The sequence below is a fragment of the Clarias gariepinus genome, chromosome 27, assembly GCF_024256425.1.
Source record: "Clarias gariepinus isolate MV-2021 ecotype Netherlands chromosome 27, CGAR_prim_01v2, whole genome shotgun sequence".
Classification (NCBI taxonomy): Eukaryota; Metazoa; Chordata; class Actinopteri; order Siluriformes; family Clariidae; genus Clarias; species Clarias gariepinus.
Genome location: NC_071126.1, coordinates 5,502,473 through 5,528,665, shown reverse-complemented (window position 1 = coordinate 5,528,665; position 26,193 = coordinate 5,502,473). Strand labels below are relative to the sequence as shown.

General features: G+C 38.7%; 1 protein-coding gene across 1 annotated transcript; it reads right to left on the bottom strand.

Moving 5' to 3' along the window:
• On the bottom strand, positions 1-2,669 carry igfbp1a (insulin-like growth factor binding protein 1a). Its single transcript, XM_053488874.1, has 4 exons — positions 2,080-2,669; positions 1,746-1,918; positions 1,246-1,374; positions 1-1,003 (listed from the first exon to the last, which is right to left on the bottom strand). The coding sequence occupies exons 1-4, from the start codon at positions 2,447-2,449 to the stop codon at positions 878-880; spliced, it is 798 nt and encodes a 265-aa protein (XP_053344849.1). The 5' UTR covers positions 2,450-2,669; the 3' UTR covers positions 1-877.
• Between the last annotated feature and the right edge of the window lie 23,524 nt (positions 2,670-26,193).

The window sequence follows — 26,193 nt, the reverse complement described above, 5'->3', positions numbered from 1 at the left end:
TCATTTTCTCCCACAATTTATTAAAAAGGCACACACACACACATTTTATATGTATGCATGTACACACACATATTATAACAAATGTATACGCTTCAAATATAAGAACTCAACCTTAAGTGGTCCTGTGGTCGAAAAGCCACTCTGGAAAAAGCAAGGTTTCTCAGAAATAACACAAATACAATAAATCTTCAAAAACAGAGGTAGGAACAAGCAGTTACCCATTTCAGAAGATATGAAGACCAATACCCATCATGCACTGCGGAACAGAGTAGAGAAGTGTGAAAGCTTTAGTCTTCTTCACTTAATTGTGCAATAATATAAAGGAAATGAGACCAAAAAAGGTCAACAGTGTAACAACGTAAAATGCAAGGAACGCTTTATGCAGTGACAACGTGGTTTGGTCATGCAGTGCTTTTTTCCATTTTGATTCCTACCAACACTCAGTTGGGAAAATAAGACAACAGACACTAATAAAACGCACTCAACATATACAATTTTACTCCATACAAAAATAATAACAATAAGGCATAAAGGTATAAATATTCTCACCCGAATAATTATATGAATACATTCAGTTTAAATAAATATACATGGATGTATTAAAGTAAATATAAACATATTCATACAGAATCCTTTCAGAAACAAAAAAAAATAAGAAAGAATAGTTTTCTTTTTTGGTGGGTTTAGTGAACTAATATTCACTAATTTAAACAACAGTGTACCAGCATTAAAAAAAAACATGAAGGCTACAATAAATAAATAGAACATAGAAAAGAAGTCAGTGGCATAATGTTCTGTATGTATATGTTTGTGGAAATAGTCCATGAGTGGAAGAATTCCTCCGATCCTGAATTTCTATGTGTCTGTGGTTGTGTGATCAGTGATTGAGCTCATGAGGGCAATCGGCATCTGTGGGAAGTTCACTGAATCCCGCAATCTTTTTTCCATTCCACGGCGTCACACACCAGCACCTCCCCCTCTGGCCATCCAGAGACGATTCACACTGCAGAAAGACAAGACACTGTGTTTGTACTGATTCTGACTCTGACACTGTAGAGTGTGGATGTAGTACCAAGTACAATGTGTGTACGTTTTTATCACATACTTCTGTTTAACCTTAATTTGAGACACTTAACTTCATAAACATGCAACTATCTGTGCATTCTAATCATTTCTTTGTTAAAGGTTAAAAGATACTCCTATACCAAGAATAATCTGTATAAGCTAGTAATCCTTTATGCTTACCTGCTTAGATTTGTACAGGCCTTGTTTATCACAGTTAGGCAGGTAGAACTTTGTCAGCTTCTCTTCCAGCTTCTGTTGCGTTCGAGCAATCTTTTCAAGAGCTCTTTTTAATTCCACATGGCAAGGACCCTGAGACATAAGAAGAAAAACGACAATTTTACTACTTCAAAGGTCAAGATTAAAAAGTTTGATACGAAGTTAGTGAAGGAGCCAAAATTCATTGAAATTTTAATATTTAGGTTATTTTCCCTAAGATAGATTCACATATTCTACTGCACTTTGGATTTTCAGTAGTAGAACACAATATCGTTCAATGAGTCTTGCATGTCGTATGCAAGCAGTTTTAAAATTCCACTTTTTGTGTGTTATCCTGCCCTCTAGTGGTTGAAAATGTTACCTACATGTCACTGTGTTCCCGGTTGATTTTTTTTTTATATTTACACTAGGCAACTATTCTGTTATAGTCCAATTAAAACTTTTTTTCTGGGTAGTGTACCCACCTGCTCGACCAGTTTCCTTCTGTAGCTGCCCCCTTTAGACTTCATGCTCTCCTGAGCGCCACTGAGGAGCCACGGGTCGTAGGGTTTGATGTGGCTCGGCACGACGATCTGTGAGCCGGCTTCAGAACCTGCAGAAGCCTCACTCCGACCATAACCATCCAGTTCGGGCTGAGCTGGAGAAGAAAAGCGAATGAGTTATAGTTAAAAAAAACCCAATACTATATGTATAATCGGCGGGTCGAACTAAGACGTTAAAGCACACGAGCATCTTGCCGGTCTTCTTATCCGCTCTAGAAAAGCTCATGAAAAGGATTTTGGAGGATAGGCTTCCTACCTGACGCCGGCTGCGTGCGTGTCTGCACGTCCTCCCCGATCTCAGTGCACACGCCATAACCCCGTGTGAGCGCATACAGCGGCCGCAGTTCTCCAGGTGCGGGGAGGCATCGCAGCCCCGAGCCGCACGGCGCCTTGTAGACGCCGCACGCGTCCCCGCGCTTAAGAGCGCACGCCATACAGCAGCCGCATCCGGGCTCCCGCAGCACCTCAGTGCAACCGGCTTCCACCGGCGGACACTCAGCCTCGCGCTCCGCGGTGCACTCGGCGCAGCGGATCGGCTCCAGGAGCGGCGAGGCGCGGAGCTGTGGCGCTGAGAGGACCGCGCCAAGTACCACCGCGTGGAGCAACTTCAGAAAGACTCCGCTCATTCCAAAACGATCAAATACAAATAGCTATATGATAAACAAGCAAACAAACAAAAATTTCCTAACGCTCGAGCACGCAACCTAACGACTACTTGGGATTCGTTTCTCCTGTGATTTCTCCTTCTAGTTGGTGTTCTCCTTCTTAAGCCCGGTGAAATGACTAAGCTCTGCCCTCGACGCGCCGAGTATTTATACGCTCCAGGAGCAACTGGCACGTTAATGTTTGACGCGTCCGGAGATATTAATGATTTCTGAAAAGAAGGAGTTGAAATTTCAGACCGCTCTGATTGGACGGCCGGGAAGTTCGCTTATTTTCATACAACACGCACAATGCGTCAGTAGACCTATCCTATTTATTTTGATGACACGTGGTGCCGGAGTGAGGAGCAAAACACAATCTAGTGATGCAATCCCTTTTTGGACTTGCGTGACTCCAATTAGTCTACTTCAAACACACACGGCAGCAGCAGCAGGGGTTAAACCTGGTAAGAAGCACAGTATGATATGGCATGGCATAATAAAATTCAATCAAGTCTGTGTGTACTGAGGCATACAAATAAAATGCATTTGTTTAGACAGAACATAGTCACTTAGACGCCAGAACTCCTCATTTCCATGATATCTGTGTTGAAAACTACAGAACACGTGAGCTCAGTGTTTCATGGCAAAACTTTCCCACCTCCCAATCAAGCAAAAGTGAAAGAGATCATACGTTCATTAATTATAATGTTAAATGATTGATTTGATTAATATGTGTGTATTGATTAGCATTTGAATGTCCAATTGGCGCACACAGAACAAAATCCTAGCACTCAATGGTCTATATATTGGATGAACAATTGCATCCTCCATTGAGGTTTGCCTCTTTAGAAAGCGCACACACCCCGACACCCCCCCAGTAAGCTCATTGATGACGCCAAGTGACGTCGTCTCGGGTGCATCTGCTCACACCCATGTCAATCAGACTGACTCCCATCGAAGCGAAGCGCGCATTAGTGAGGCCGGGGCGCGCGCAGTTAAAGCGCGCCGCTGCTCAGCAACTGTGATACGTGACCTTGCGCGCGGAATAGATGGACGCTCGTTCCGGAAGTGGAGAAGTGCTGTTGTACCGGCCCAGTGACAGAAGCCGCTAACAATATGCTAACTAAGCGACAGGAACCCTGGCACGTCTCCTATGCCGCGTTTGAATCAGCATGCTTCAGTGTACTCAGCGCCATTTCCCTCGTGTGCCAAACACTTTAACACATTCCAATGGAGATTAATCCTGTTACAAGCAACAGCAGGCAATGGCCAGACAGTACTGTATATTACGCAGTAGTATATTGTTTAAAGTTAATCAATTATTTATATAAAAATAATATTTTCACTTTTAACGTGTTTTTACTAGGCATTCTGCACTTATGTCTAAAAATTAATATTCTGCATTCATTCATCCATTTAAAGTGTCTTACATATCCGGATTATATCTGTTTTTTATATTTATAATAGATTATCCTCATAAAAATGCATGTGTAGGTAAAAGTACCCAAGATACGTTGAAAAAAGTGCCACTAAAATATTCTAGGATTCCAAGATCCCCCAATTGCATTTTAAACAATTAAATGCACCAGTATTATCCCACTTGACACCTCAATCTCTTCTAGTATGTTATGTCTAATAACACATGACCTGTGCGTGCCAAATTTAGACATATAAAAGGAAATTAAACATGCTGAACAAAATTATGATTTGCATAAAAAAATGGAAACAGGAAATATCTTTTTACTTTTTATACAGCAACCGGATTAATGCTTTTAAATACAATTTACATTGATCTTGTTAGAAATAAGGGTAAAAAAAATATCTTGATTTAACAGGTATAAAATGTGGTATCTAAGGTTTTCCATACTCTAGTTTGCTCTTGTATCAGTTTATTTCAAGTGGGTCAGAAAAGTCACTTTACTCATATCCAATGGTTATGAAAGAACCTCAGGACCTATGCAGTGACCTACAAAGCAATAAAGGGTTTGCGTTGCACTTCTGCGGTGTAAGAAATCAAATAGCAGTCAGCACAGTGCATTAATCTTCCATCAGGTGTACAAGTGACATGCAGTATTAAATTAGTATTGGTCATGATCTTCTGCATAAGGTTTCGCTACAAGGTGGAACACAACAAAGCATTGTGTGTGTATTTGGATTTCTATTTCACTCTGAAACGCTGCACCCTAGGGTCTGTCAGAGGTCATTTTCATTTATTTATTTATTTATTTTTAGTAAAATCTAACAGGATACTGAGACATCTTTTGTAATTCTGAGTGCTGGCTCTTTCTTTGTCTTGCATTGTTTATGCTCTCACACTGAAGTGTTTGTAGTACGTAGATTCCCGCATCTCATTCAAGGGGTCTGTTTATGGGCACACACACAATACAATGAGTTTTTTTTTCTTTAAAACTTTGAAATACTAACCAATCCTTACAAATGACAGTTTTCGAATCACTAGTCATTGCTGCTGGTTGTTGAACAGGAAATCCATGTATGGGCTTGTATCCTTAACAGGCAGCAAGAATATCAAGCCTGCTTGTGTAAATATTGGATTACTGCCCATGGGGTTAGATTTGATCTAACATCATGAGCAATAATCAACCTGGCCAGTAATGACATTTAAAGAGCTGAATTACGGTGTCACTATGAATTCAAAACACATAAAAAAACTACTAGTGCCAGTTTATTACACACTAGCTGTGTAATTCAATACCAGTGCCAGTTTAGCATTCAATATTTCTGTTTCTGTGTTAAAAAAAAATGAAGTGACTTTTAGTTAAAAAAAATATAACAAATGACAAACCCATATGACCAAAACAAGGGGATAACTTTATTTAACTCATGCACTTTCACATCTAATGAGAGGGTGAAGACACTTCAGATTTGTCTTTGAAAACAGCAAGTCTTTCCCAAAGCGAGCAATTAATATTTTGTCAACAGTAGAAAATTATCATGCAAATGAGGATAGATTCCCTGTCGAGTCCAGTTCATCTCAAGGTTTCTTCCTATCGTCATTTCAGGGAGTTTTTCCTTGGCACCCTCAGCCCGGTTTCGCACATTAACAACAATTTGATAATTATAATTAATAAATATTTCCTCACACATTTCCTCCCTTCCATGTTTTTTATTCTGTAAAGCTGCTTTGCGACAATGAGCATTGTTAAAAGCACTATATAAATAAAACTGAATTGAATACAGTGAAACCTCAGATTGCGAGTAACGCGGTTTGCGAGTGTTCCGCAAGATGAGCAAAGATTTTTAATTAATATTGACTTGGAAAATGAACAAGACTTGGTTTACGAGTACCAAGTATCATATATCACTGCTATATATGATATATATATGATATATCATATGCTTCTTGTTTTGACGCCGAACATCACGTCATCACAACTGAGCCAACGGGTTTTCTCTCTCTTCTGCTGCGGAATTGTGGTTAAATCGTCTCCCCTGCATTTTACGAGTACCGAGTATCATGTATCACACATGTGCTTCTTGTTTTGACGCTGAGCGTCACGTCATCACAACTGAGCCAACAGGTTTTCTTTCTCTTGTGCTGCAGAATTGTGGTTAAATCGTCTCCCCTGCTGGGTCTTAGTGCTTGTCTCTTACTGGTATAATCAACATCCGTGCACGCGTGTACTGTTTACTATAACACTGTGACCATGTGTGTGTGTGAGTAAAACATACTTTATTTTGTGTTTTGTAAGAGTGTGTGTACTGTTTCTTATAACACACGTGTGTGCGCATGTGTAAAGCAAAAGAAAGTCTGAATAGAAGGTTTTTACTTTCTTAAAAAGGTAACGTGCAGGTTAATTTGTTTAATTTTTACTTTAGATTTTGTGTTATTTATAAGTTTCCATTATTTCTTATGGGAAAATTTAATTTGGTTTATGAGTATTTTGGAATACGAGTCCGCTCCCGGAATGAATTATGCTCGTAATCGAAGGTTCCACTGTATTTATTTTTTTAAACTGATTTCCTATGGTTTTAGTTTTCTGGAAACACTTTTGGAATCTACCTTGCTTGGCCAAAAAATAAAAATAAAAAGGTCTCACACCAAGATTTCATTCAATTAATTTTAGCTTACAATGCAGTTTCCAGGCCACATATGCAAATGATTCCTCATGCTTCCAGAACCACTCATTCACAGTTTTAGTCCTGGAATATGCCTGTGCAATCAGGGCATAAAAAAACATAATAAACTGGTCATTCAGTACATTCAGTCTAGACCTGACCAACTAAAGCAACCCCAGATCATAACATTGGCTACAGTGTGCACTATGTATGATGGGTACATCACTTTATGCACTTACCTTCTTACACTGCCACACCCATCGCTCTTAAATAGGGTCTCTCTGGACACATCAGAGAACATTTTTCCATTGCTCCAAAATCCAATCTTGACGATGTTTCTTTGAAAAGTTGACAGTTCAGCTCTATCATTTCAGTTTTTGATAAGGTGTTGAAGGGTTTTTAATCCAATTTCAGTTATTTTAAAATTCCTTAGTTGTTTTCTTTGTTTAATGCAGCCCTATAATTTAAACCTTTTGAAATGGTGACCTTATTTTGGCCAGGTAGTGTAGCTGAGTACCGCTAGAGGCTAATTGGGTTCTTTAAACAGCATATGATTACAATTTCCAGGAAGATAGTCACACATAGACTAGAAAGAGGAAATCAACTGTATACCCTGGACTTCCAAAACCATATTGTTAACCACTATCCCACTGTGCACCTACCAAAAACAGAACAAATCTAATTCGATGTTTTTTCCAAAGAAATATTCCGGCAGAGATATCTAGTCATCTTTTGAACAGTGCCTATGATGTGTGTGGTTGAGGGGGGGCATTTGGTTTGGTGGCTACATAAATAAAAGCTTTTTTCCCCCCTTTTTGGATTAGATTGTATACTTTTTTTTTTATTTTGGGCTGACTGTGTTTAGGTTACTCCACTACTAGGCTACTACTGGGGCAAACTACAAACAAACAAAAGACTAATGCACCTACTGTTTATGTCTGTATTTGTATCAGTTTATAGAATATTATCTCTTTAGTATAAATAATGCATTGATTTAATCCCTTGGATAACCTAATGAAATAAATGGTGAACTTTATTGAAATGTTTGTTGCCTATCTAAAAAAAAGGATGAGGCTTTCTAAAATGCATTTTAGAGATTCTTGTTTAACAGTGGTTTAAACACTTGTGCTAGTAATTCCATCTTATACTGCAGTAAAACATGTTGTATACATTCTGACCACATGCAGCCGGTAATGTACTACTGTGCATTTGGTAGATGACCTGAATAGACTAATAATAAAAAAACTCAGATAGAAAGTTTAATAAATATGTTATTTTCTTTCCCTAATATTCCCTTACCTTAAGAGCCAACCGTGTCGGTTTAGGATGCTACCAACATTTCCAATACCTGGGTGCAGTGCTGCTACAAGGGATGCAACTATTTCCTTTGTTATGGGAGCTTGATGATATTTTTAAAAAATGAATATATATATTTAGGGTACACATGCTGAAATCCAGCAAAGTAAAAACAGAAATGGAGACAAGAGAAACAATTAACAATGTTAAACATTTTTCTAAACTTTCTGAAAAGCCATCCAAAGTTATAACCTCTTAAAGTTGTTATACAGTTAATGATGACAATGTCCATGTTTGTTTTTTCTTTTTTTTTTAAAAAAATGTGCACATTTATGATATATACATCTTCTGGAAGTCATTCATTTATAAAGTCCAATGGTATGGTCTACTCAACTGCGCTTAAGGCCACACTTAGAAAAGGACTGACCCAACTCCTATAACTTGGGTGGGTTAAGCCTTGTGGAAATTTGTGTAGCTCTCTGTTCACATCAGCAAACTTAACAGCTCCAAACCACTGGGCACTACATGCATTGACACTCTTTCACGGTAAAGCTCTGGTGAGGGAAGCTTCTTTGAGGAAAGAGTGCATAAGGGGTGGAGAGGGGAAGGGAGGCCTGATGAGTGTGGCAAGGCATTTTTTTCCAGCAGGTTTATTAGACTAAGAGTGGGAGTTTCTCCAGTCAAAGAATCCAAATTAATCAAAGCTGAGTCATGTGGGGTCACGGCCAGTTTCCCAAAGAGAGGCAAGCACAGAGACACACATATACACACACACACACACACACACACACACACACAGGACAGGATCTTGCAGCCGAAAAACAGAGCAGTGATACTAACAAATCATACAGTTGCTACTTTTCCCCTACCCCCATTCCTCTGTCTGAGGACACAAGGTTGCAGCCGTATAAGGCAATGTAAACTGCAAAAGACATCCTTGTGTTTAACTGGAGAAGGCATTTGAGGACTGGAAAACACACACACACACACACACACACACACACACACAGTAACTCTATAGAAAAGCATCTCAGAATGCACAACACTGAGAACCTTGAGGTGGTGGGCTACAAGTGCAGAAGACCAAATCAGGCCCCTTTGCCCTCAGACAAGTACAGGAACATGAGGCTTTACTCGGAAGAAACTCACCCAAAATGGATTAATTGGAAACAATTTTGTCTGTTAGTTTTCCAGTTTTCCAATAATGGTGGAGTTACTGTTGCCTTGTAGTTAGCTTAAATTAGTCTGGCGTTTTTCCTCTGACCTCTCTCATCATCAAGATGTTTTCACTTGAAGGTCTGCCACCTTTATTTTACATACAAAATGATTTTTACATACTAGGTAACTAATGACACTCATTCTGATGTATGTTTTCAAGATTAACTACGGCTATTCACCGTAGTTAAACCGATAATTAGAATTATATGCAATAATCTCCTTTGAACAACTGATATTGAGATGTTTCAGCTGCTAGCTCTGTAAACCCTTCATAATGGCTCTAATCTGAGGTGCTATTAATTGGTGATTTTTGAGGCTGGTAATTCTAAATAAACTTCCCTGCAGTAAAGGTAGGTTTTGGTTTTACTTCCTTGGGATTTTCTTTATGAGAGCCAGTTTTATCATGGTGCTTGATGGGTTTTGCAAATGCACTTGACAATCCCGTTCTTGCAAGAACTGTTCCAGAGTAGGGGGAAAAAACCTTCCCAACAGTAATTGACTGGTACTTAGTTAGTAACCTAGTAACCCAGTGTAGAAATCTGTCCAATGACAGAAACTTAAACACTTTTGTAGGCTGTTCTGGATAAGAGCGTCTGCCAAATGTCTAAATTTAATCGTAAATGTTATAGGTTATGGTTACAAAATCACCTGTGAGGACCAGAACTTTCTCAATACCAGTTGTCTCTATCTGTTGTCTTTATCATGTCTCCAGATTGATAAAAAATGTCTGATTGTGAAATTTAATTAAGATGGAAGCAGAAAGATTAACGACCAGTTAAATCTTCTTCTTTGTCCTTCGGCTGTTTCCTTTCAGAGGTCGCAACAGCGAATCATCTGCCTCCATCTAACCCTATCCTCTGCATCCTCTTCTCTCACACCAACTAACTTCATGTCCTCTCTCACTGCATCCATAAATCTCCTCTTTGGTCTTCCTCTAGACCTCCTGCCTGGCAGATCAAACCTCAGCATCCTTCTTCCAATATATTCACCATCTCTTCTCTGAACATGTCCAAACCACTTTAATCTGGCCTCTCTGATCTTATCTCCAAAACATCTAACATGGGTTGTCCCTCTAATGAACTCATTTGTGATCCTATCTATCCTTGTCACTCCCAAGGAGAACCTCAACATCTTCAGCTCTGCTACCTCCAACTCTGCCTCCTGTCTTTCCTTCAGTGCCACTGTCTCTAAGCCATAGAGCATCGCCGGTCTCACCACTGTCCTGTACACATTTCTTTTCATTCTCGCTGATACTCTTTTATCGCACAACACACCTGACACTTTTCTCCACCCATTCCAACCTGCCTGTACCCGCCTCTTCACCTTCTTTCCACACTTTCCGTTGTTCTGGACCATTGACCCTAAGTACTTAAAGTCCTGCACCTTCTTTACCTCTGCTCCCTAATGACTTACTGTTTCTCTTGGGTTCCTCTCATTCACACACATGTATTCCGTCTTACTGCGGCTAACCTTCTTTCCTCTGCTTTCCAGAGCATACCTCCACCATTCCAAATTTTCTTCCACCTGTTGACCAGTTAAAAATCAGGTGAAAAAATAATATAGTAAATTAGAATAGTAATCAGAATGAGCCAGTGTGCTAATTAGAGTTGCAGTGGCTGTTCTTCTTATAAGACAACATGATCAGTGCATTACTTTAAAAAAAAGAAAGAAAAAAAGACGGTCAAATGTTTTAGTCATGGCACAGGTTTAACTCATGGAAATCTGAGTTTCTGGGACCACTCAAACAACATGAATGATGTTGCATAACATCAACATCTGTGGATAGTGTCCAAGGAAAATAAATCTTTGGAAGAACATAAAAAGAAGCTTGAAGGGGCCTGATGATGGCCCAGAGTGTTGCTGCCACCCTGGCAAAGACTACCAGAGCAAATGCATAGTGCTGATAGTAAACCAAGTTTAATGAGTGCAGATGTTGTTTGTGAAAATAATGTTTTAAATGGCACCATAAATGCCTGCGGGTATACGAAAATACTGGCTGACAAGTTGAGTCCCAGTCTCTGGAAGCTTGGCAGAAGACTAATATTGCAGTATGATAACGAACCAAAATCACGCAAGACTTTCTAGAGAAGAAAGCAATTATGATCTGGCCATGTTTGTCACCTAACAAAGAGAAAGGTAGAGTAACACAACCCCTCCAGCAAAGAGAGCCTGAAAATTACTGCCTCTGGTGAACGGTAAAACTGAAATTCCCCAGAAATTTGGGCAACAGTGGTGTCTTGCATGTCAAGGAGACATCAACAATAAAGATTCATATGCAGTATTTAAAAAAATGACAAAAAACACATTTAATGAACAGTAACATTGTGCTGCCTTTTATTGCATTGCATCCATACTGTAAGTTTTTTTTTATTTTAATTATGCAATATCACAAGTCAGGGAGTGATATTGTGCTGGATATCAGCTTTGATGTGATGTAGCCGAGAGTGCAGCCAAAACAACAGTTGATTTAATTAACAGTTGTGAAAGTAGTTTTAAAGTCTTACAGGCACTATGTGGTCAAGTAGATTAGACAGTCCGGTAAATCTTACAGGTTTCTCGTTATATTTCCGTATTCTGCTTTAGAATATCAGCTCTGTTAACTTCCCTGTTCTGTGGTTAAATCCCAAATAACGATAAATGGAAGGCACCAGAGTTTACATTCACTTCTTCTTTCCTTGAAACACAAACAGTTCGAAAGCGACTCAAGACAACTTAGAAACAATTACTAAATGAGACGTGGTGTTTAAGATGACATAGCATTATCAGATGTGTCTTCTTGCTGAAAGTGTTTCCGTGACTGTTTTTTTTATTATGGGTTTTGCCAGGCAGATGGTCTTTCCTCTTTCCAGTACACTTGGAACGTGGAGTGATATCCCCATATAGTTAAACATCCCAGCAGTGTTGCTGCCCATTTATACAAACAAGCAAGATTTCTGGCTCTCATTGTAACTTCTTCTTTAAGAGGCTCCTCTGTCCTCCATTCGTTACCTGTATTAATGGCATCTGTTATCAATATAACAGACACCTGTCCACAACCTCAAACAGTCACACTCCAAACTCCACTATGACCAAGACCAAAGAGCTGTCAAAGGACACCAGAAACAAAATTGTAGACCTGCACCAGGCTGGGAAGACTGAATCTGCAGTGGGTAAGCAGCTTGGCGTGAAGAAATCAACTGTGGGAGCAATTATTAGAAAATGTAAGACATACATGACCACTGATAATCTCCATGCAAGATCTCACCCCGTGGTGGTTAAAATGATTACAAAAACCGTAAGCAAAAATCCCAGAACCACACTGGGGACATAGTAAATGACCTGCAGAGAGCTGGGACCAAAGTAACAAAGGCTATCATCATTTATACACTGTGCCGCCAGAGACTCAGATCCTGTAGTGCCAGACGAGTCCTCCTGCTTAAGTAAGTACATATCCATGCCCGTCTAAAGTTTGCTAGGCAGCATTTGGATGATCCAGAAGAGGATTGGGAGAATGTCATATGGTCAGATGAAACCAAAAATAGAACTTCGTGTTTGGGGGAGAAAGAATGCTGAGTTGCATCGCAAGAACATCATACCTACTGTGAAGCATGGGGGTGGAAACATCATGCTTTGGGGCTATTTTCTGCAAAGCGACCAGGACGACCGATCAATGTAAAGGAAAGAATGAATGGGGCCATGTATTGTGAGATTTTGAGTGAAAACCTCCTTCCATCAGCAAGGGCATTAAGGATGAAACGTGACTGGGTCTTGCAGCATGACAATGATCCCAAACACACCACCCAGGCAACGAGTGGCTTCGTAAGAAGCATTTCAAGGTCCTGGAGTGGCCTAGCCAGTCTCCAGATCTCAACCCCATAGAAAATCTTTGGAGGGAGTTGAAAGTCCGTGTTGCCCAGCAACAGCCCCAAAACATCCCTGCTCCAGAGGAGATCTACATGGAGGAATGGGCCAAAATACCAGCAACAGTGTCTAAAACACCTTGTGAAGACTTACAGAAAATGTTTTTGTTTTTGTAAATGAAATTTTGTTATTGACCAAATACTTATTTTTTACCATAATTTGCAAATTAATTTACAAAAAATCCTCCAATGTGATTTTCTGGATTTTTTCCCCCCTTATTTTGTCTCTCATAGTTGAGGTATACCCATGATGAAAATTACAGGCCTCTCTCATCTTTTTTAAATGGGAGAACTTGCATGATGGTGGCTGATTAAATACTTTTTTGCCCCATTGTGTATATATATATATATATACACACACACACACACACACACATAACACAAGGAGAGCGAGAGAGAGAAAGTGTTCTTTAAAGTCTGGCATTGCTGAGGAAGCTAATGTGATTAGCTCATCCTAAATCACCCTGCAACACACACACACACACACACACTCCCTCACATGTACTCTGTACTCACTCTAACACATCTACTCATGTGATGAGCTTAGTTTTGTGAGCCAAAAACAGCACACTGTATACACACATGTTAAGGAAGCAACTGTACTTTGTGACTGATTTTGCATCGCAGCATGCATTTCCTTCCATTCTTATATGCCTCTTTAATCCGGCTCTATACCGGCCTACTGTACATATTGTATACATACAGTAAACGTTCAGGAAACAAAAGAGAGCCGTGCTGTTACATGCATCAAGCGCCTGCCGAACTCAAGCTGTCGTCCTCTTCGTATTATCGTGTCATTATCAGACATGCTGTCAATCAACTAATAGTTTCCCTAAAGAAATGCAGGTATTTTATTAGCATTTCATGTGTGCGCATGTGTGGGAAAGCCTTTTCACATGCACTCCCATGCACAGGCATCCATTGTGTATGGTTTCCTCTGGCTCCTCTCTCCGGCTAGCTTGGAAGTGGCCAAATGAGAAGTGTTTATTTGAGTAATGTTAAAAACCAGCCATGGCCAATGCTCATTCATATACATAAACACACACACATAACACACGCTACACAATGGTGTGCAGTGGTCATTCATATGCTCTCTGCTAGCAAATGTTGGCACTAAGCTTGTAAACATGATTTCCCTGAATGTGTTCTAGTTGATAAAACGAGTCGGCTGGCATACAGCGTGTGAATTGTTCACTGCATGCCACTTCACCGGCGATATCGCCAATCCTTCCCGTAACGTTTCCTTCGTATGAATTGTAAAACCCGTAACCTTGGTATGTTAACACCTATTGCAAACGACATAACCACATAAGAAAAACAAAATGAGTTATTGATTATTATAAAATAATCACTGTTACAATAACGAGCACTGTTGCATCAGTCAGTATGGAAATGTATGTTGTAACCTTTACAAGGCCCATCTTCCCTCCCACATTGTTGTCTTTTGTTTTGTGTACTTCCACTGACGCTGCTGTACGTCACTCTGGTAACAGTCGCTGTTGAGCAACTCTAACTGAACATTCCTATCGGCTTAGAGGCACGTTTTCCTCCACACGCATCCATCATCTTCCTGCTATAGTGTTGTACTCTTATTGTAAACTAATAATATAGAAATAAGATATCCATAAATTTGCAAAGTGAAATTTTAAGAAACGCTTTCCCCATTTCTCACTGTAACTATCATCACATTACTTCTGACATTAAGAACAAGGGGAAAAAAGAGTTACTGTGCAAAAAAGAGTTAAGCCAAGAACTGTGTATTCATATTAAATTAAATGATAAAAAGACGTGAAAACCTGGCTGCAAAGTGCATATCATTTAAAATTTTGGGTTGTTTATTTAACAACCTCAGTTTCCCTTATCTGTATCAAGCACTCAGCATCACAAGTATATTAATCACCATCTGATATCAGTATATTAATGATTGTCTGTCATCATCTGCACCTGTTTCTCCCTGTTTCATGCCTTAAGTTAGATACGTTAACAAACAAAAATCAGTCTTCTGAAACTGGTCAGATACAAGAAATAGAGAGAAAATAAGAGCCAAATAAAGTCAATCAGGAAGCCCGGAGATTTATTCCTCAAGACTTCGTTAAAATGAAAGAAAGTCTCGCTCTTTGGAAGCAAATGAAAGAAATAACGGGTGGCTCAAGACGCTTGCACGGTATTGTTTATTCTGAAACATCCATCCACCTCTTAACCTAATTCAGATTATTCAGGCCACATAGCAAGGGAAACGCTTAATGTGGTGGCATTTTATCACAGGACGCAAGCACACGCACACACACACACACACACACACACAAATCATACATTATGGACAACTCGGAAACACTAATTTGTCTACAAATGTATGTCTTTAAATTGTGGGAGGAAACCCATCAAGCACAGGGAGGACATGGAAACCTCACACAAAAGACCCGAGGCAAGATTTGAACCCCTGAAGGTGAAGGGTGCCTGAGATAACTACCAAGTAAGTAAACAAATAAACAAATAAACAAACAAAAAAATCAACTAATCACGATTTTTTAAAAGCGATGGTGCTAAAACTTTTACACTTAAATATAGTTGTATAGTTGAATATAAAGTGTATAATATTCTTTAGAGAGTGGAAGGTGAAATGTACTATAAAACACACACACACACAAACACAAACACACACACACACACACACGAACTTATGTCAACACAAGAGGTCATTTGCCTTCACCTAGTTTGAGCAACACCAATATATTGTGCAGTTTACGTACATCTGTCAAACCGTTCCTTAAAATAACAAATCACATTCCACACCTTTAACAGAACAGTCCCAAACTGTATACATGGCAATCACAAACAACTTCAACCACTTTTGGGAAACACTGATTCTGCCTCTGATACTTGGCTTCAAAGCGAAGCTGCTAACATAATATTTGTGCTTTGTAAATGTCAGTCATCTTTGTAGGTAAGTGGAAATCATTAGCCACGTCCTGACCCGAGGCCTCAAAACACTCCTACGCTTTACTTATCTCCATGTGTACCACACGTATACAAATACACAGAGACACTCATGTGGGATGAACAGGAAGTGATTTGCAGCTTCCAGTTAAAAAAAAAAAAAAAAAAAACCTGATGAAAACAGAAAGGAATTGAAATGTTCTGTATGTGAAAGATAATTCAAGTTTAGCTGCGCCCCATGGCAGATTTACTGCTTACAGTTTCAGTTGCATGATGATGGCATGGCTAATCCTTGCCTTGGGATTATCTAAACAGGCCCAGGCCCGTCACTTTTACTCAGTTCAAAGGAAATTTTGTTTCAGCAGACCCTAGTTTGTTTTTTTATGTAATGCATGGCTTGTTGTTTAAAAGGGAGGTAAAAACTACATGAAGGTGTGCGTGTACACTCGTGTGTGCTCTCGCTCTCTCTCACACACATATACCTATATACATACATACATACATACATACATACATATATACATTTACAGTATATGTGTGTATTGTGAGCATTTTTTCAATGTGTGGTTTTTTTTTCTCACAGCATCCAAAACAGAATCGGATATTTTGTGCACATTTATTTCCTGTTAAAGAATGCAGTGTGCTAACACCAGCCTGATAACAATCTGTATTCCAGGATCTGGAAAAGCGGGGTTCCGGCCGGAAAGCTGCATGAACGTACAGGAAAAAAGGAATGGGTACACTATTCCGGATCTTCAACCTTCCATTGACCTTGCATGTACTTAAATGTGGACAGGCAAAAAAAAGTAATAATAAATAAATAAATAAATAAATAAACAGACTCTTGCGATTGAAGTTAACATTTTTCCACCATTATTTATTAACATAACGTTTTTTATTTCAATCTTAACTGCTTGAAAATATTAATGTACTACTACCACAAAATTATTAATATTTCCTATATTAGATTTAGAAAAATAAAAGAGTGTATATTTTTATTCCTTGTGGTTTTTGAATAATGGTGGGGGCAGTGGTGGTTTAGGGACAGTGGTGGTTTCGGGACAGTGGTGGCTCAGAGGGCTAAGGCACTGGGTTACTGATCGAAAGATCGGCGGTTCAATCCCCAGATCCACCAGGTTGCTACTGTTGGGCCCTTGAGCAAGGCCCTCAACCCTAACTGTTTTGGGGCGCCGTATCATGGCTGACCCTGCGCTCTGACCCCAGTTATGTTGGGATATGCGAAAAAGGAATTTCACTGTGCTGTAATGTATATGTGACAAATAAAGGCTTAACTTAATAACAATTTTATGTTTATTAAATAGGTTGGAAAGCTGTAAAATCACAACGGTCTAAAGTTACAGCAGTTGATGTACTATCACTTTACAATTGAAATGTTGCGGCAAGACTCGGCAAATACTCACGATCTTTCATCTTATCTTCCCAAATACCCATAGAGTTTGGTTATCCTTCTTACCCAGGTAAGCATAGAGACTATGCCAAGATACACAAGTAGAGCTAAAAATAGTGCACAGCGTTGGTGCTGATTGATGAAACAATTTCACATAGATTTGCTGATTAATGTTTCTGGCTCAGGTACCATTTCTACCAGTACTAAAATGTCAGTAGCGATGACTGCCTGCCAAGTTTCTTACTCATTTCTTTCATCTATGATTTAAAGATGCAATTAAAATGTAATGTAAAATATTACAACATACACTGATCAACCATAACATTAAAACATAAACATGAAGTCCAATATTGTGTTGGCGCTTCAAGGCATGACCCCACAAGACCTCTGGGGTGTGCTGTAGTGTAGCGCCAGGACATTAGCAGGCGATCCTTTGGGTGCTATTAGTGGAGGGGTGGTTACTCCATGAACAGATTTGTTTTTTTAGCACTTTGCATGTACAGTATGCCCAGTCAGATTAAGATCAACAATTCAATTCAATTTTATTTCTATAGCGCTTTTAACAATCGTTAAACATCGTGACATTGTCGCAAAACAGCTTTACGAGATCTCCAACCAGAAGCAGGACACCAGGACGAGTCAGACAGCTCCAGAGGTCAGAGGGGGTCTGGATCACTGGCAGCTCAGAAGCGACATGTGTAGCTCAACAGAAAGACAGGGAGAGTGAAAGAGAGAGAGAGAGAGAAGAGGATAGAGCAGAAGAGAAGGAGAGATTAGGTATGATCACAATCAAACAATGTATAATATGAACGTATATTTAGTGCAACCTTGAATGCTTTGCATACTGAACCCCATACACAGCAGGTAGTGATTCATGGAGTTCTTATACCTTTTGATTGATTTTCAGCAAATTGTTCTACATGAGCTTTTCTGTGGGATTGTCCCACACATGCCGGTATTTGGTCCAAACAAGCATAAATGATGCCGCCAATGATCCTATTAAAGATTTTACTATTTACTGGTATATAATTGATTATCAATGCTATTAAATTCACCCGGCAGTGATGTTAGTGTAGTGGCTAATTAGTTAATTAATGATAATTAATGATACCATTAATGATAGTCTCGGCCTATCCCAGACATTGTTTTTAAGGTGACAGTGTGACTCCAACAAAGAAGTTCTTGAGGAAAATGAAGCTGGGATAAGACACTAAGCTGGACCAGGGAACGGCTTTTGATCTCTCATGAGCTCATGTCATGGAAAAACATGCTTGTTTTTCACTATTGTCCTAAACAGCAAGAACACAAGAAAAAAAAAAAATAAATAAAAAAATAAAACACTTATGTTTGGGTAAAAGAACTCTGGCCTCATACATTATGTCACTTAATGAACTGCTTCTTCCGGTTACTCTGGTTTCCTTATTCTGTCCCAAGGCCTGTGGATTAGGTCAATTAGTCCAATCGTTGTTTTCAAATTGCCCATAGTGTGTGTGTGTGCTTGTGCCCCATGATGGACTGGCACATCATGCTTTGTCCCCTGAGTTGCATATTGGCCATAGCCTGATCAGTAATGTAGATAACAAGGTGGAAGCCCTTTCTTAAAATTGCCTTTGAAGATTTTTAGTAGATAGCAGTAAAAAAAAAAAAAAAAAAAAAAAGTATTATTTATTTTGATATGCCCTGAGGTGTCCAGTGCCTATAACCCAATTGGCATCTCTTTCAGACCACAACATATACACTAACTTTGCCCGCTTATTTACGCAATTATCCTATCAGTGAATCCTGTGACAGCAGAGCAGATACAAACCATCAGCTATCAGAATGGGGTAGGGAATGTAGTTTCAATTTGAAAATGGCATGATAATAGCCTACCACTAGGGCTGGGTGGCATATATTGACATTTTAAGGTACAGTTGCACTAGAAATTATTTGACCCCTGTTTAATTTGGGGGTAAAAATTACAAACAGCTGCAAGTTAGTAATAAGTCAGGAAAACAAAAGCCATTTAAATAGTTTAACACCATAAAATTACAAATGATTTCTTAAAACAAATGGCCCTGTTAATTATTACTGATAAATTATTTTAAAAAAATAATTATTAAACCCCCTAAATGAAATCTTTCCTTAAAGGACAAATTTGTAAATCAGGTGTTGTCTCAAGCACAGATTAGATGACTTAGTTGTACTTTCTGTCAGAAATGTCAAAAGAATTGTCAAGAGAGTTGCCCATAAGGTTAAGAGAAGAGATCATTGACTTGCAAAAACAAGGATATAAAAAAGGAACAGTGCCTACACAATCTGGACGTGGCAGAAAGAGGAAGCCATTACCTGCTGCTACCAGATTCCTGAGGAGGCAAGTGTTAAAAAATCCTTGATTGACCTTAAAAGGACCTACAGAAAGATTTGCTGGCAGCAGGCACTGAAGCTTTACTCTGCACTATTAGGCGCATACTGAAGGTCACCCCAAGATGTACTCCGCTACTGACCCTAAAAACGAAGGAACTCTGGGAATTCTGTTTTATGGACTAAATTCAGAACTTGAATGAATCCTATGAAATCAGTGATATGTTTAAAGGGGAAAGAATGAAGCATATTGAGACCCCCTGCCCCCTGAGTGCACCCTGCCTACAGTAAGATATTATGATGCTATGGGGCTGCTTTGCTTGCTCTTGGAAACCTGCAGCATGCAGCATGTGGAGGGAAAGATGGATTCAATCAAATAAGAAAATGTCATGCAATCTGTGAGGAAGCTGAAACTTTGGTATCATTGAACCTTTCTACAGGACAATGATATCTACCAAGCCATGAAGTCCTGGAGGGTTCTAAAGTGACCATCACCGTCACCTTAAAAAAAAAAAAGCAGTTGCAGCACACAACCCCAAGAATCTTACTGAACTAGGGGCTATTGCCCATGAGGAATGGGTTAAGATCCCAAAAACAGTGCCAGAATCTAGTGTCTGGCTATACATCACGTTTGCAGCTGGTCATGAATCTAAAAGGGGCTCTATATAGTACTAAAGAGGTTTCATATCAAATGGTTAAACAATTTTAATACTGCAGTAGTCATTAAACATAGCATTTTGTGTTGACTTTGGAGATAGTCATTGTTAGACTTATAATCACTTGTTATATTGGATGTGTTTAGCTATTTAAATTGTTTAAGTATATATATATATTAGTTTACTGTTATATAATTGATTATCACTGTTAACATGTTGGTTATGTGTCATAATAATATCAATATTTTTTAGTCCATATTACCTGGCTACAACAGCAGAAAAATATATATTAAAGTTCCACATCTGTCAGCCATGAACTGAACACTATTAGATAAAATTAGACAGTTGGGAAATTGAACCTTGTCTGAATTTGGCAGCATAAATTATTGTATCAACAGTCCAGGCTGGTGGCATCTTCAAATGATTGCATCTATCATCATAATGTGCCATGTCACAAAGGAAAGGTCATTTCAAACTTGTTTCATAAGCATGACATTAAATTGAGTTCTTTATTGGCCTTTTCATTCACCAGATCTGAATCTAGAAGAACATCTTTGGGATGTGGTAGAATGGTATAGAATTCACAGCATGAAAATGTAATCATATCAGCATGGACTAAAAGCCTAACGGACTGTTTAACATCATGTGAAATCCATACCAATCCATGATGTTCGTCAGCAAAAGGAGGCCATGCCCATGTATTAGCATGATTTTTATGATAAAGCTCTGTGTGTATAACAAATGTTATACTCATTTCAATTAAATACTGATTATCCATTTTGACTGACCAACAAGTTGAAAAAAAATAGATTTAACGGATCTTAATGATTTGCTCGCCTTTCTACAGAGCCTAGCCAAAAATACTTACTGCACAATAGTCACGGTCACATAAAGTGTCAATAAAGTTTCATTTTACTTAAAAAAATCTAAATCCAAACACAAACATGAAATAACATAACTAAATGCTAAAAGCTAACCAAAACGGACCAAAAACAGGTTAGCAATAGTAAATTTCAGAGACACAAGACTAAGCTTTAACCATAACGCAGACTATAAATAAACAGATTATTCAATCAGTTGCAGGTGAATTCAATTGTCATCATGTGCCTGTGACAGGTGAGGTGCTATGAACACTGGGAAATGGAATCTGGAAACAAATGTTTAAGGGTCCTACAAAAAAAAAATGCAAATACAAATTAAAAAATTCATAGGGACAAATATGGGGAATGCCATGACAAAAGCTACTACTACTACTTCTTATAATAATAATAATAATAATAATAATGTTAATTTGAGAAGACATACAGTCTCAAAAAATAATGAATGATTGTGGCTATAGTTCACTTTTAACCATTGTTAAATATTGACAGTAGAAATTCGACATGTTTAACAGTGAATGAAGAGCATTTTCATACACAGTGTACAAAAACTGTACAGCAATCTAGTGAATAACCTTCCCCAAAGACTGGAGGTGACTAAATCAAAAACTAAATCTGTAACTGAATGTTTACAAATCTATACAGTGTCATTTAAGCATGTTGACTGATAACAGTGTGTCTGGTCGCTCCCTGGGGCTACAGTAGACCAAGATGTGCGTTCTGCTGTGCCACAGTGACCTACAGTACTAATCTGGGAACACAGGTTCGCTCTGATGGGTATTAGGCATGGTGGACTGGTAAATATCAGCTGATCCGGTTGACTATAATGGAGCTACAGTATAAACACTAAAACAATGCATAAACATGTACGGCACCAACAGTGGTAGTTAAGCATACAGAAATACATTTGCCTTCAAAAATCAGCTCATTAGTAAATAGAGTTAATCTGTATGTAATTTAATCTCAGTATAAATGCTGCTGTTGTGTGAAGCAGGGTTAGATTATAAAAATATCCCAAGCTTTGGACATCTCACAGAGTACTATTAAATCCATCAGAAAATTAAGAGGGGACAGCACTGCAAACCACCTAAGATATGGTAGTCCATCTAAACTGACGGCCGGGACGCAAGAGCATTAATCAGAGAAGCATCCAAGAGGCTTATGGTAACTCTGAAGCAGCAGCAGAAATCTACACTTTAGGTAGAAAAATCTGTCCACAGGACAACTTTAGTTGTGCACTCCACAAATCTAGCCTTCATGGAAAAGTGGCAAGAAAAAAAACATTGTTAAAAGAAAGCCCTAAATAAGCCCCTTTCATAGTTCTATATTACTTGTTGCAAACTTTAAACCGGAGTACTTTGGCTTTCTTTCAACAAGATTTTTTCCTGATTGTAACTATTTACAATGAGAAAATCAGGTACTGAACATCACCTTATGTAATCCATTCCTGCAATCAAATAAATGTAATCCATTCCTGCAATCAAATAAACCCCAAGAAAACACAGGAGTGGCTTCAGGACAACTTTGTAAAAGTCATGGAGTGTCTCGGCCGAGTCCGAACTTGAACCCAATATAGCATCTCTGGAGAGACCTGAAAATAACTGTGCACTGACCCTGCTCATTTAACCTGGATGAGCTTGAAAGATTCTGTCAAAAAGAATGTAAGAAACTTCCAAAAGAAAGGTTTGCCCAACCTTTTGCATCATTTACATGCAGACTTGAGCATGTCATTGCTGTCAATGGTGCTTTAACCAAGTATTAATTGAGGATTCTGAATACTATATTTCAGTTTTGATGTTTTTATAAATTGTAGAATGATGAGGAAAACTCATCATACTTTTATTAATTGATTATGGGCAGGTGTGCAGACTTCTATAAAAACAGAAGTTTTGGCAGTTTGCTGGTATGGAACATTCAGTTATGTATTAGCACAATGCCATGAGGGAAAGAGATAATCTTAGAGAAGCAAATGTTGCTCCACATCAATTTAAAGGGGGTTATAAAAGCATTTCCAAACAATTTGGAGGTCACCATTCTACAATGAGGAAGATCATTTCAAGAAGAAAGCATTCAAGACGGTTCGAATCTACCCTGGCTTGCACATACCAGCACATTTTACCTCAAGCTCAGAGAATAAATCCTCAGAATAAATCCTCAGAGAAATACAAAAAACACAAGAGGTCTTAGGCCTTACTGTCTGTGACAGCAAAATTAGAAGAAGACTAAACAAATATGGTTTGTTTAGAAGAGTTACCAGGAGAAAGCCACTTCTGTCTAAAAAGAACATGGAAACATGACTTAAGTTTGCAAAACTGCATCTGAACAAAATACTGGACCAATGTCATATGGACAGATAAGACCAAAGTAAAATGGTTTGGCCTTAATGCCCAGTGCCATGTTTGACAAAAACCAAACAGCCTTTCAGAAGAATTGCTGTAATGCTGAAATACCCACTGTTGAACATGATGGTGAATTTATAAGGGCTGGATTTTGCAGCAACAGGATCTGGGCACCTTGCACTGAGTTGACCATGAACTCATTTGTATACCAGAGTATTCAAGAGGCAAATGTAAGGCCATCTGTCTGACAACAAAAGCGTGGTTAAAATGTAGTCATGCAACAGGATAATGATCTAAAGCACACCAGTTAATTATCAGAATGCCTGAAAAATAAAACAATTAAGGTTTTGAATAGTAAGTGAAAGTGCAGGCCTTATCCAAACTGAATTGCTGTGGAGGGACCTTGCAAATTCCCCCAAACCTCAATACACAGCAGCTGTTGTTGTTGGTCTATCGGCTGCTCCCGGCAAGGGGTCGCCACAGCGGAATACCCAGTCCGCATTGCAACTTGGCACAAGTTTTATGCCAGGTGCCCTTCCTGACGCAAGCCTCCTATTTTATCCGGGCTTGGGACCGGCACTGCATCCAGTGGCTGGGGATTGGGCACTGGCTGGGACAGCAACAATGCTGGCCAAAACAACTCCACAATGATGTGAGAGACTGATAAAATCATACAGGAAATGATTAATTAATTAAGTGTGCCCAGTTAAGTGTGCCTACTGTAGGCATACATTAATTATCCTTCCCGCAGAAATCCATTTATTATTCTTCCGCCTAAAACTATGACCTTTGGTGGTGGGTTGTCGCACGGTTCTCCCAAAATCCCCCAAAACAACAAACTAAAATTATGTCTTTCCCTCATGGCATTGTGCTAATACATAATTGAATGTTCCATACCAGTAAACTGCCAAAACTTCTGTTTTTATAGAAGTCTGCACACCTGCTTATAATCAAATAATAAAAGAATGATGAGTAGCACCACCTGCCTACATCTTTTCCCTCTTACAGTGCTGATGGAAAGTTTTCCAACCCTTATAAGTTTACCACATTTTGTAATATTTTACACTTATCTTAAAATTTATTCAAATCCATTTTTTTCTCATCATTCTACAATTTATAAAAACATTAAGACTGAAATATAAAATTTAAATAAGTATTCAGAATCCTCAATTAATACTTGGTTAAAGCACCATTGACAGCAATGACATGCTCAAGTCTGCATGGAAATGATGCAAAAAGTTAGGCAAACCTTTCTTTTGAGCATATATTTGGGTGGTAAATAAAAACGGCCTGCATGTAACAATGAAAAAACTCACTAGCAGTGGGTAGAAACTTGTACCAGTTGTAGAGTTCTTACCACATTTTGTGTCAATAGAAACATACACATGCACGCACCTTATAGCACAGAGCTGCATTTCTGTTGGCATGAAATAAGGCTAGGCCATATAGCTGAATGGTGTCTTTGCTAAACCACATCTCAGTAAAAAAAAAAAATGCGGCAGTCCCTAGACAGGAAATCAGTCTGGAGTCAGATGTACTGTAGTCTAGTTTATTTTTCAGAGAAAAGACATTGGAAAGTAGCAAGGTTGGGAGAGCTGGGCATATGGGTGGGGTTCCATGCTAAAGCTAATGCTACCTGCATTAGCTTTTAGCATGGCATGATTTTTGGGTTATTTATTTGAGTCATCTACTGTAGTGTAGCAGGATCTGGCGGTGATTTTGTGTTGTTTTATGTTGCACCTTGGTTCTAGGGGGACATTGTTTCATTTCATTGTTGTGAAACACAGCTATACTGTATATGGCTGAAAATAATAAAAAACCAATTGAACTTTTTGCATGTGTGCTTGCTTGAATAACATCTGTTTGATAACTGTTTATTTTGTAATGTGTGAGACTTCCACTTTGATGGCTTTGGAAATGTCAGAAAAGAGTTTCTGAGCAGAGATTCTGGGGAGCACTGAAAAACGTCAGTCAGGGTTCCCCAGGATCGACTACTCCCCTTTTAAGTCATGGTAAAAGAATCTATCTCTATCTTTCTTCTTCCAGACTCTAAATTTTATGTTTTCATTACTGTCTGAAACCATCTTTGCTTCAGATTTCAACCACCTGCTACAGATATTAAGCATTTCACAGTGGGAAGGCAAATCATGCAATTATGTATAATAGTCAGCAGGTGGAGATATTTCCATTTCAAAGGCTACCGACTCTGTTTATGTAATATAATGCCATACACAAATATAGTGAAGTAAAAAGTGAAGTAAAAATAGATATGTTTTGTAGGATATAGTGGATTAGAATGAAAAATTATTCACTATTAAAGCTACTCAAGTAAAGTAAAGTGAAAATTGTACATATGTAAATAAACAAAGTAAATGTACAGTTAAACCTTGGATTGCGAGCATAATGAGTTCTGGAAGTGTGCTTGTATATCAATAACTCCTCTCTGACAGAGTCTCTGGTTACTGGAATCTTCGTCTTTTTGTGTTATTTTAGGGACCTCCCTAATGACACTGGCTTTTGCCATTTTTTTTGGCAAAGATTTTACTAAATGTGACATTGCATTGTCATTAAAAAGAATCCTCTACTGAATCATCTACTTAAAAAGACAGCCTTTTTTTTTCTTTACAGGGGCTGTTGTTGCAGTACAGTTACTAAAAAACAGTTACTACACATGG